Source organism: Natator depressus, chromosome 5, assembly GCF_965152275.1.
Source record: "Natator depressus isolate rNatDep1 chromosome 5, rNatDep2.hap1, whole genome shotgun sequence".
Taxonomy (NCBI): domain Eukaryota; kingdom Metazoa; phylum Chordata; order Testudines; family Cheloniidae; genus Natator; species Natator depressus.
In genome coordinates, this window is record NC_134238.1 from 94,325,920 (window position 1) to 94,338,437 (window position 12,518).

A 12,518-nucleotide genomic window follows, 5' to 3' on the forward strand; every position below is an offset into this window, starting at 1 on the left:
CGGCCCCAAACCCACCCGCAACTGCGACCTCAGCTTCAGTTCCCTTACCCCGTTCCCATCCACCCTGGCCCTGGAAGAGGCAGGGAGACGCAGATAGGAGTAAGAGGGGCACAACCCTCAAAAGTTTGGAGACCACTGCCCTATAGGTCCACAAGTATAAAACAGCCACCTTGCTCAGCATCACTACTTCTCCTTTCTACCAGAGAATTTAACAAAAGGTAATCCTCACAAGCATTGCATCCACTCACTTTCTTTCCCTGCAGCATCTGCTGGGTCACTGGCAATTCCCTCATCAGACAATCACACAGTTTCATTTGTAACCATTTATATCTGCCCCAAGCTTGCCCAAGCCCAGTGACTGATGCTATGTACTAGCTATGCTGGTTCTAATTTTGTTTTTATGTTCATTTTGTTAAAAAAATACTCAGATGATGGCTGAATAATCAGGAAATGGTGTTTGAAGGATGTACATTACATTCAAATTAGTAGGACTTTCCTCTAACTCCTACGCAAATTTGTAAAATAAACTAAAGGTAAGAGAAATTATTCCATATCCTGTAGAAAAGGGAAAAGGAGGGAGATGTTAAGATAAAAATTGAACAAGGGATAATATATAAAGATGTTTTTTCCTTTCTTACCGGGTGTTGTTTTTAGATTTGTAGTAATAGTGTAGACAATCAGTACAGTGGTCTGGTCCTGGCCCATCACACCCTACTTTACTGCATTCTGCATTGCACGGACCTTTAATAAATCCAAAAATCAAAGGAGGGGAGAAATGACACATCTGCATTTGCTACTCTGTGGTCCTTACAAAATATTACGATAATGCAGAGTATAATTAGCCCTGTTCCCTATGTGGACTCAGTGACTAGCTACAGTGAAGCTAGCACAACATCTAACACAGACTTATCAGATACTATTTGTGGAGTCAAACAGATGCTTTCATAATAAATAAAATCATTTACATTTTTTGTCACTGATGCCCGAAGGTCCCTGAGTCCCTTAACAAAGACTAACAACATCATTTATCATAAATAGCTCTGTTGTGCCCAAATAAATCTAAGATTGGGAGCAAACAGTATTTGGCAGGCTATCGCTAGCATATTGTTGTTAATAATTAACTAAGAGTACTTGGGGCCCTGTTCACAATATTGTTACAATATTTTTAATATGAACTTTGAATCTGAAAGTTGGGGAATTGATCGTTAAGATTCTCCAAGTAACCTTAACCCTGATCTCATCTTCCTGCTAACAGCCTCTTACTGGATAGCAACTAAATGCTAGTAATGACCACTATCTTGTGGTGCAGTTTCTTCATAATTCCAGGGGAGGACGTGGGTAGATGATGACTAAATAATGGTGTGGTATCTTAGAACCAGGGGGAGCTGAAAAAAGGAGATATATTAATGAATAATGGGATCTTCCAGTGGCTTCATAGGTTAGAGAGCAGATGAGCTCACTTAGCTAGCTGTATGGCTCATGGTGGAATTTTGGATGTAATTTTTGGAATGTGTAGGCAAGATAATGGACTAGATTTCAGTGTATTTTCTCTCTAAATCAGCAGCTGATGCAGTTCTGTTTGAGACTTTTGTCAGTGTTTATTTTGTAGGTCTGTATTTACATTTTGGGAAGGCAGAGTTTGTGGTCCACCCTGGCAACGTGAATGTTATACAGTGGTTTGGTGTTTATAACTAATACCATCAAAAGTGTTTGGCAGCTTAAACATTATCACTATGGAAAGCTGCTCAGTAACCATCATGTGTCAATCCCATCTCCATGCCACGTTGATGCCTGAAGCCAGAATAGGGGGGAAAAAAAAAAAAAGGAAAACCTCAGTCTGTCCGGGTGATTCTAGAGTGGCTCAATCACCTTCCAAAATAAAGAGAGGTTCAAGAGTGAGTGGAGAATGGAAAAGTTCTCAGTATAATGCTGTCATCTTGGGGCTGGCACTCTACCTTTAGACAGAGAGATATTGATCACAGAATCATCTAATCAAATATTACCAAGCTATTGGCCTTCAAAAGTGCCTTTTCACACATAATGGGCCTAAGTGCTTTCAGAACGCTCTAGACATTGTTGGAATAAATAATGTCATACCGAAACAGGCCAGCCCCACTGACTTGTTGTCTTCTTGCTCTGATGCTATCTGGCTGATGCCAGAAAGACTAGTTATAATAAAAGATTCGATGAAGACAATGGATAATTTCTGATAGAGCTCAGTTGAAAGAGATTGTCTCTCCTGACACAATGTAGATGATACCATCCCGAACACCTGCTCATATATACTGCTGGGGAATTCTTCGCCATGTATATTCATCATGAATATACCATATGTACTTGCCATGCTTAAAAAAAATCAGAATTAAAAAGATTTATGTGCAACTTTAAATAACAAGTCACATGACTCGGCTCTTAATCAAAACTCTTAAGTGAAGTCCCACCACTCCCATTCCTCATGGGAAAAACCTCAGTGCAAAGCCTTTTTACTAGAGCTTTGGTTGGCATCATGCTTTTGATCTTAGAAAGTTCATTTTCCTGCATGTAATTATTATAAAGCTTGCATGTTTATATTTATTACAATTCTAACTTATGAAAAGAAGTTTTATAAACACACATACAAATTTCCTCTTCAATCCAGAGAAAGGGAAAGGCAGCTCAAAGTAACTGTGGATATTTTTTATTCAACTGCTTTGGTTATTGTTGTTGTTTATTATTTGTTTTCAGAAGCATCCACATGGTGCTAAGTGGCTTCCAAACAAACAAACAAACAAAAAAAAGGCACAGTTCCTGCCTCCAAGATCTTAGCCTCTAATTAGGGAATGCAAGTAGACAGAAGGAGGAAGAGTATAGTGAAGTGGTGAACATCAAACACTTAAGGTGGGTAGGCAGTGACGTTCTGACAGTACAATGGCACATACAGTGGGCCAAATTAGTCCTCAACTCTATTATACATGAGATACAGTAAATGAATGATTCCTCGAGATGTAGACTCCAACTCACCTGCATAGTCATCTGTCCCATAGTCCTCTGTAGGGTCTTCGACTGGACTGGAGCGCACTCGTTCCACTTTGGGAAAATCGTTTCTTGGCGAGTAAGGCTGGATGGATGTCCCATAAAGAACTAAGGACCATTCTTTCAATTTGCCTAGCAGTCAAATATTTAAAGCATAATCTTAGAAATGACTTACATCCTCTCTTTCTCTCTCTCATGTGCATTTTGATTCTGATCATGTGAACTAGTGAATGAATATGAGTGAGTTTGAGCCCTTGCTTTATCTCTGTGTCGTGAGACAGAGAGAATGCAGTTTTAGCTTCAGTATAAATCCAAACCAGCTCACCTTTCTAAATCAGTTTTTCATACATCAGATCTTCCACCACATCAACCTCTTCCAGTTCTAATAAAAGCCTACTTAAATACTCCATGCTTGCTTCAATGAAAAAACATACAAAGTTTTCAAATAAGGGATGAAATCCTGATCCTGAAATCAATGGGAAAACTCATACAGACTTCAATGAGGCAGGTTTTCACTTTCCTTCAGAACACTAGTAAACCAACTTTTCTTTTTTATTATTCTTAATCTGTCAATTAATTAGTTGCACAATTGATGGGATGCCAGTTTATTAAAGGGGTTGATTTTCTTATAATATCCAATGAGTAACTCCTACTGGCTTTAATGAAGGTCTACTAATGCACACTAAGGGAAGAAAAACTCTTCTAACTTATCAAAAACTCTGTAGTAAAACTTCCATGACATCCTCTGAAAACATCACCATCAGTGACAACCCATACTATAAAATTACAATATGGAAAATAAGTTTGTCCACACTGCTCCCTTGATTGCATTTGCCCACATTAAAAAACCATTATACAATTTAACCCAAGTCAACATAATGGTCAGTCTCTCATCATGGAAGGCTTGGGACTGAAATAGGTCAGCAGTGAATATTTGAAGAAGTCCTGCAGCTATGTTTCGTGGTGGGCTGTTCTTTGGTCTAATTGCTCTTCCCTCGGAGCAACTTTTTTTCAGAAGTTTAAACCAAATTACCCTTGCTTTAAGAAGATCACTCATACTACATGTATGGTAAAATTCAAATAAGTTTACGCCCTCCTTTATATTAGTTGCTCTCCACAATTCGTTTTTGGGCTGTAATATTTTCCTTTGCCTGGGTATTTTTAAACTATGGAAGTTAAGTTCCATTAACTTTTACTAAATCCTAGTTATCTTTCTGTATTCTCCCAATTTTGTTGCTATCCTCTAGTGAGGTACCCAAATTATGTGCCCTATTACCGCTTTGATTTTACATTCAACACCTACAATTTAAGCAAAAAGAAGCAGAGGTTTTCCTAAGCTGACTGGCTGATGGGAGGTGATCACCCATTTTCTTTTCAACTGTTATATTTTCAGACTAAAGACTGTTGTGAAATAGTACGTGTCTCAGTCAACCCAGTATTGCCAATCTGATAGAAATCCTACTCTTTATCTGACATTATTTTGTCCTCTCTTGATTACAAGGCCAGAGAAGGCCATGGTCCTAAAGTCTAATCTATTGCATCACACAGGAGTAGCTTAATTCTTGCATTGAGCCCAACAACTTGTAGTTGAGCTAGAGCATATGTTTTAGAAAGACATCCAACCTTGATTTAAAGACTTCAAGTGATGGAGTTACCATATCTCTTGTTAGGCTGTTCTAATGGTTAATTACCCTACTAGTGTATAAAATGTGCACCTTATTTCCAGGATGAATTTTTCTAGCTTCACCTCCCACTCACTTGCTCTTGTCTACTAGATTAAAGAGCCCTGTAGTATCAGATATCATCTCCCTGTACACGATCATGCTGAAGTGGCCCCATAACCTTCTTTAGATCAAACACCTTTAATCTCTGGTTATACACCCCAGGATCACATTGCCCCTTTTAGCCACTGCATGTCCTCTAGGTGCTTATCCCCAAATCCTTGTCAGAGCCAGTTTTCCAGTCCCCCATCCTGTAATTATGGCCTATGTTTTAAGATGTATGACCTTGAATTTGGCTATAATAAACTGGATGCAGTCAAATAATGTGTTTTACTAATAGATCCAGAGTGCCGTGCCCTCATCATTTAATTCTTCACCAATCTTTGTGTCACCTGCAAACTTTATAAACAATGATTTTATATTTTTTTTCCAGATCATTGACAAAAATATTGGTCCAAGAACCAATTTCTCCAGCACCCCACCAGAAATACCCCACTTATTTTTGCTGCCCATGCATGGAGTCTGGAAGGATTTTTCTCCCAGGTCAGATTGGCAGAGACTCTGTGTTTTTTTCACCTTCATCTGCGACATGAGGCACAGGTCAATTGTTGGTTTGATCTACAGTGAATGGTGGATTCTCTGTAACTTGAAGTCTTTAAATCAAGATTTGAGGACTTTAGTAACAGCCAGAGATTCTGGGCCTGTTACAGGAGTGGGTGGTGAGGTTCTGTGGCCTGCAATCTTCAGAAGGTCAGACTAGATGATCATGGTGGTCCCTTCTGGCCTTAAAGTCTGAGTCCTACTGAAGCTACCATACTTGGACTTTGCATGATGCAGTGGTCTGCACGAGCACGTCTATTTACAGGATCTGGGCCTTAAATGTGTTTCTTAAGTAAACAAGTGGAGGGGAGAGTAATGCAGGCGTTACCATGGGAGTATTTTCCTTTTAAAGAATAGTTCAGTCGATAAAGAGTGAGAAAATCCATGGAACTCGCCAGCACATAAATGAAGTCTGCCTCAAGGCAGGTTTAATTTGTGCAATGAAAATACACACACACAGACACACACACTTTTATAACAAATATACAAACCATACGCACTTGAGCCAACATATCTTTTTGGCTGATTCCACCATTTAGTCTGGCTACCACAGTCCCTTTCCCTCCTTATATTTAGTACATAACAAAGAGATCCCCAGTTGTATGTGTAGAAGAAACAGTATACCACAGTGTTTCATAGACAGCATATGTCTGCACTTTGCCCCATTAATTCTGCTGAATTAAATGCAGAAATAACATACGTTGTTTTTTTATAAACTGGATGCTGCTTTTCTTTATGGCTAACAGATGTGACAATACTTTGCCCAATGCTAGGGTCTGATGACATCAGAAACATTACATGGGTTGGCCATTTGTTCACATTTTGAGACAGGAAAACTGCAGTTCTTAATTATAAAACTTTTTGATAGCTAAACAAATATTTAAAGACATGCAGAAATACAAAACACATATGGTGGTGATAGCAGTGTGATCAATTTCAGACTATGGTGATAAACTGGGTAACTATTATAGAATGTACTCATGCACCTTTGCTTACCTCACACACTGCCCACTGATCTATCACTGCCAGGAAAAATTCAAACATTCCAAACATCTGAGTTTTTCCTTGGCTAACATATGCCAGGCATTAGCAAATCTTTTCTGAACAGGAATGCTATTGGACGGTTTCCATTATGAGGCAAGTACTACGCTGGATGCTGAAAGTAGATGATGCTAAAGAGGACAAAAAGAACCAGGGCCTGAATTCTCCACTGTCCTGGATCCCTGTGTTGTCACTTGCATGCATATGAATGCAGAGTCGGTGTCTAACATTGATATTCGGATCTGGTGGTGTCATACACCCATTTTGCAGGTGTAAATGATTACACAAGGTTCAAGGCAGTGAAGAATCACTTCTCCAGGTCCAGATTCTCAGCTGTGCCCAATAACCCTGGGTGCATCTGACGATATGGGAGATGATTTCCCTTTGGCCTGATTCCTGACAGTTTAGAGCAGCCTCAGGACTTCTTTAAACTATTCTGGCTAACTGTGGCCCCATGGGCTGATATACCAGCTGTGGACTTCTACAGCCAGGTATTGGAGGAGACGGCTAAGATAGCTCTGTGCCAGCTGCCAGAGAAATCCTCATCTGGGCAGGTCTACTGGATTTACAACTTCTTTGCACTACACGAGCTAGAGCCTCACCAGCTGTAATCCTCATTGCTCAACTGAAATCAGTAGAGCTCTGCCAATTTACACCACTTGGAGATCTAGCTCCATATGATTAACCACTAATTGTGCAGTAGTTCATACAGTATAAAGTATTGAAATCAACAGGACTCCTCATTCAAGCTAGAGTTAGCAGGCACATGTCCTTAACGAGTATTTGAACTTACGTAAGTCCTGTATAAAATTTGGTGGAACTCAATCCTCTCTTTAGCTTATCCCTTTTACACTGCCCTGGTAGCATAACGGGGCTGTAAATGGACTCTGGGGACTAGCCCCTATGTAAGGAGCTGGTGGAAAACTATCAAAGTGGCTCTATGCCAGCCCTTGCTCAGGCTCTAGCATAAGGAGCATGCCATGGCAGAGCGGGAGGGAGGTGGTTGGAATGCATTGCTCTTTGCTGTACTTGGCTGGGGGATGACCCATAGGGTGCTGTTGCAAGCTGGTCTAACCAATTCCTTGGAGCCAGGCAGGCCTCTGGCTACCCCAAGAATAAATTTGGTAACATTAAAATATTGATGAAGTTGCCGACCATTGACTTTATGGGCTTCCTTTTTAATAACCTGATGAAAGGAGGAACTCCATTGAAGCCAATGGAATGACACCAGTGAAAACTGGTGTGAGAAGATAATCAGACCAGACATAGCTGAGTGATGACTGAAAAACTGAAGAAGACTGTATTTTGCTCCAGACCTCTAGACTGCTGTAGCCAAGCCCTTCAAAACTGGGTGCCTAAAGTTGGTCTTCTAAATCCTTATTTAGCACTTAAATAGACTGCCTGATTTTCCATTATACTGAGCACCCAGCAGTTTCCATTGACTTTAACACAAAGTTTCTTGCTGTGCAGCAACGTTGAAAATCGGACTGTTTATTTAGGCTTCTAGTATGGATTTAGGAGCATAGCTTCAGACACTCACTTTTGAGTAACCGTTTTTTCTTCGTTGAGTGCTTGCTCATGTCGATTCCAATTACGTGGTTACCAAGCCTAAATTTTGGAGGTGGGGTCGGAGCTCAAAGGTTCGCTGACTGTAGCACCGCTCCTCCAAAGGCTGCATCATCTCTGGCCTGCTGGGTAGTAGAGTAATTCCTTCACCTGGACACTTCAGGCAGGAAGTGTGAGGGTCACTTTTTGGCAAATGCTTGCCACAGTCTATGTAGGGTTTAAACTCTGGGGACCAAGGCATGCCCCGGTTCTGGGGAAAAAGGGGGAACCAAAGGGTGCACTCCCCACTAAAGCCTATCTAAAACTAATACTAATACAAATGATACACTTTATATGAACTATTTACATGAAGAAGTTAAAGAAACTAGGGGAGTTGCACTTGCAGAGCAAGAGCCACGAACGTTCCGGCTAACCGTCACAGGCCGTAAGAAGGAACTGAGGGGGTGGCGGGTCGGCATCGCCCTATATTGAGCGCCATAAAGGCGTGACCCCAGGGGATGCCCAGGCCGACCCAACGGATGCTGCTAGGGGAAAACCCTTCCAGCTGCCGTGCAGGCAGTGCGCGCATACCTCATTGGAACTGACATGAGCAAGCACTCGAAGAAGAAGGTGTATTAATCCAAATTAAGTATCTTAAGCCAAATCCAATTTCAACCAAGAGAGGAAAAAAAAACCCATTGTTCCAGTCCACAGGACAAAAGGCCATCTCTACATCTGATAACAAAACTACCAATGGGACTTTCTGACCAGGCTGAATTTGGAAATATTTAATATGCTTCTTATGTTAACAGCCACAAACTTTTTTACAAAATAAACTTTAAACATATACTTTTCAAGCCTGGTAGCTAGTACTTAGCCAAAAATTCTTTATTCTTTTCCTGTGTACTGGTGATACAGTCATCATATTTGGTGAAAGTAGTTTAGATTTTTGAGTGTCATTATATATTTTCTAATTCAGAAACAAGTGTATTTTTAATTGCCTAAAAATAAAATTCTCGTGTTAAACTCTCAAGAATATATTTGTATGGCTTCATATATTTTATCTTGAGTATCAGACATGTCTTATTCTTGCAATTTAGGATTGATTTTAGATAAATCAATTTTTAAAAAATCTTGAATGGTTTATGAGTGGACTTACTTTTCTGAAGGGTAATATATTTTGTTGTCTTTATAGAATTCTAAACCAACATGCCTAGTGGTAATTTTATGGTGACCCAGATCAGATTTTAGAGAATTAATCCTGAATTTGTATACATTTTTTAAATGTCACAGGCTAGTCATCACTCAGATTTTCCACTTTTATTGCAATATTATTTACTGAGTTGATTCTCAGTGTTTTCAATCACACTATAAGTGTTAATTTAGCTTTACTGTTACATAATTTTCAATACATTCTTTGTACTGCAACTCTTGAGTGAACATTTTTAGTATAGATTTCTTGCTGATGTAATTTTTCTTCCTCAATATTTTTATTGAAATAAATCTTAACAGAAATTAAACGCCCTCAGACAACTGATTTGAGGGCATCTCATTTATTTTGATGTGAGATATCAAGGGAAGCATTCTACTCTATATTAATTAATAGTGGTGGTATTTTTTGTTTGTAGAATATCTTTTTGAAAATGAGGCTTAGGGCTGAGATTTTTTTCAGAATACTTAAGATACTCATCTCACATTGCAAGTCAATGGGGATTGGCATCTTGCTCTCTTGGGCCCCTCTGAAATTCTAACCTAAATCTCCATTTAGTTGATCTATCTGTATTGAAATTTTTGCATATACTAGTGTAAGATCAGACCACATATTGGGACCTATGTGTGCAACAGGAATTATAAGCAGAAGATCTTCTGAGGCTAAAAACATATCTAACCAAGAACAGGATTCAAAAGCGGGAGAATAAAAGTTCTGGGACACTTTGTCTTGTGTATGGCAGCACAAAGCAACCTCAAAGCAGGTGTAGCTGGCTATGGGAGGCTCACCCTAATATGGTGTGTGTGTGTGTGTGTGTGTGTGTGTGTGTGTGTGTGTGTGTGTGTGTGTGTGTGTGTGTGTGTGTGTGTGTGTGTGTGTAGATTCTCCAGTGGTAGAGAACTGATCAAGGCCACTTCCCTCCTTGTAGCTGGCGTACTGAGCATGGATTGGAGAAAGTGTGTGGACAGAGATTGCTAGCAGTTTTATCAGCCACAACGAGGGGAGTGGCCTTGATCAACCTGATGCGAAGGTGGCCCAGAATCTGGGGAGCTCAAAAGGTAGCCTTTACCAGTTTGTACATGCCATTGTGTTAACTGCCTTAAAAATGCAGGCATACAACAGCACATACCAATCTTGGGCTTCTCCTTCTGAAAATTTGTCTCTAAATCCCTTTGTATTTTCAAACACTGACTTTTGGCTGCCAAAACTCACAAGCCTGATGTGGTCTAGCTGTGAAGTGCAACTTACACCTTGAGATGGCAAGTTTTCACATGGTGGGGATAAAGGAGGTAGAAGTTTGCCCCCAAGAACACTGCATTGTTGCCATTCTTTTCCACACAAACCAGAAGTAGGTTCATGGTAAGAAGGAGTTACGGGTCTCAGAAGACAAGTAATAGAAGTGTGGAAGTGAAACACAACAAATAGATGGGAGTCAAATTCTGCCCTCAATTCTCTGCAATCCCATTGAAATCAATGGGTCTGCTCAAGTGTAAATGAGGGTAGAATTTAGCCCAAGTACGACATGCAACTGAACATATTCTTCTGAACCACTAAGCCTAACTAAAGGATGGATTCATACCTGGAGACTTGAAACTTCTCAGCTGAGATGGGGTATCATGAATCTCCAACTTCCAGTCACCTGCTGCTTTTTCTCCCCAGCAATGAGTAGTCATGAACTCCCAATTTTTAAAACCTTCTGTGGAATGATCAAATAACCTAGGATAAAGCAATAAAGTATATCCTGAAGAACAAGAAAATAAACCCTTGCCTACATCAGTGATCCTCAACCCTCATGTGTGCCCACTCACAAATGAAATATATTTAAACTAATTAGCGTATCTAATCTAAGCACTTATACTGAACTTATCACCATGGTTTTGCACCACCTATTTCAAACATATCTGATGGGACCATTTTGTATATAACAAGTCAATGCAGGAGGGGGAATGGTTCTTCTGTATGCTGTTGCTTCATATAATGCAGGAGAGAATGAAAGTTTATTCACTTCAAATTAAAACTGCCAGTGCAGTTTAATAAAATTCACATCCTGAAAAAGTATACACTGAACACAACTACATTTCCTTTGTTCTAAAAGCGTGACCCAGATACAAACATCATTTTTTAAGTGGAAAGTTTTCTTTCTTCCAGTTTTGGATTGAAACACTGAACAGGGGGTTAAGAAAATAAGCAGTACTAGGTGAGCAATACAACATGAGCAGTTGGGGCCAGGAGAGATTCAGTGCTCATGATGCTTATGAACAAAACAAAGGTAACTGAGACGTTGGGGTATCAAACGTCAAATGATTTAAGTACTGCCATATCCAAAAGTTTGACAGAGTCTAGTTTTGCTTGAATGCAGAGACTAGTTGGCATATGATGATTTCATCTTACTAACAGTTTTACAGTAATTTCATTACTTAGGGCTTGGGTGAAGAGATTGGCGCTTGGGTCTGAAATACAGTGCATTTTAGTAGAGGGGACCCAGTTTAGAGTCTGCAATCCGATGCTGATCAGCAGGGAAGACTGGCCCAAGATTTTATTGCCTAAAACTGGAATTTATTAATGAGATTTTGAAAAGACACAAGAGAGCATGCACTTTTGTTCAATGTTAACAGCATGTTACCTGGTTCCCCAAAGCTATTGATGAGAGATTCACTGGAGTAGAGACTAGTGTCTCATAAATGGTACAGTTCAGCTTTGGAAGGTTTTAGAAAAGGTTCAGAAAAGGACAACTAAAATGATTAGAGGTTTGGAACGGGTCCCATATGAGGAGAGATTAAAGAGGCTAGGACTTTTCAGCTTGGGAAAGAGGAGACTAAGGGGGGATATGATAGACGTATATAAAATTATGAGTGGTGTGGAGAAAATGAATAAGGAAAAGTTATTTATTTGTTCCCATAATATAAGAACTAAGGTCCACCAAATGAAATTAATGGGTAGCAGGTTTAAAACAAATAACAGGAAGTTCTTCTTCACTCAGCACACAGTCAACCTGTGGAACTCCTTGCCTGAGGAGGCTGTGAAGGCTAGGACTATAACAGGGTTTAAAAGAGAACTGGATAAACTCATGGAGGTTAAGTCCATTAATGGCTGTTAGCCAGGATGGGTAAGGAATGGTGTCCCTAGCCTCTGTTTGTCAGAGGGTGGAGATGGATGGCAGGAGAGAGATCACTAGATCATTACCTGTTATGTTCACTCCCTCTGGGGCATCTGGCTTTGGCCACTGTCGGTAGACAGGATACTGGGCTGGATGGACCTTTGGTCTGACCCAGTATGGCCACTCTTATGTTCTTATGAATGTATACAATTTCAGATCTCTCTCTCCCTTTCCTGGAAACACACACATACAGCCAGATTCACAAATGTTTAGCTATATATTTTTATTCACA

At 40.0% G+C, this 12,518-nt stretch overlaps 1 protein-coding gene across 4 annotated transcripts in view; it reads right to left on the bottom strand.

Annotated features, from left to right (window-relative positions):
* Positions 1–12,518, bottom strand: part of PCSK5 (proprotein convertase subtilisin/kexin type 5) — a 303,081-nt gene that overhangs the window by 78,188 nt on the left and 212,375 nt on the right. For all 4 annotated transcript variants that reach the window (XM_074953227.1, XM_074953228.1, XM_074953229.1 and 1 more), the window contains exons 13-15: positions 10,709–10,845; positions 3,001–3,144; positions 639–741 (exon numbers count right to left, since the gene is read on the bottom strand). In XM_074953227.1, the coding sequence (XP_074809328.1) occupies positions 639–741; positions 3,001–3,144; positions 10,709–10,845 (384 nt within the window). The remainder of the gene's footprint in view (positions 1–638; positions 742–3,000; positions 3,145–10,708; positions 10,846–12,518) is intronic.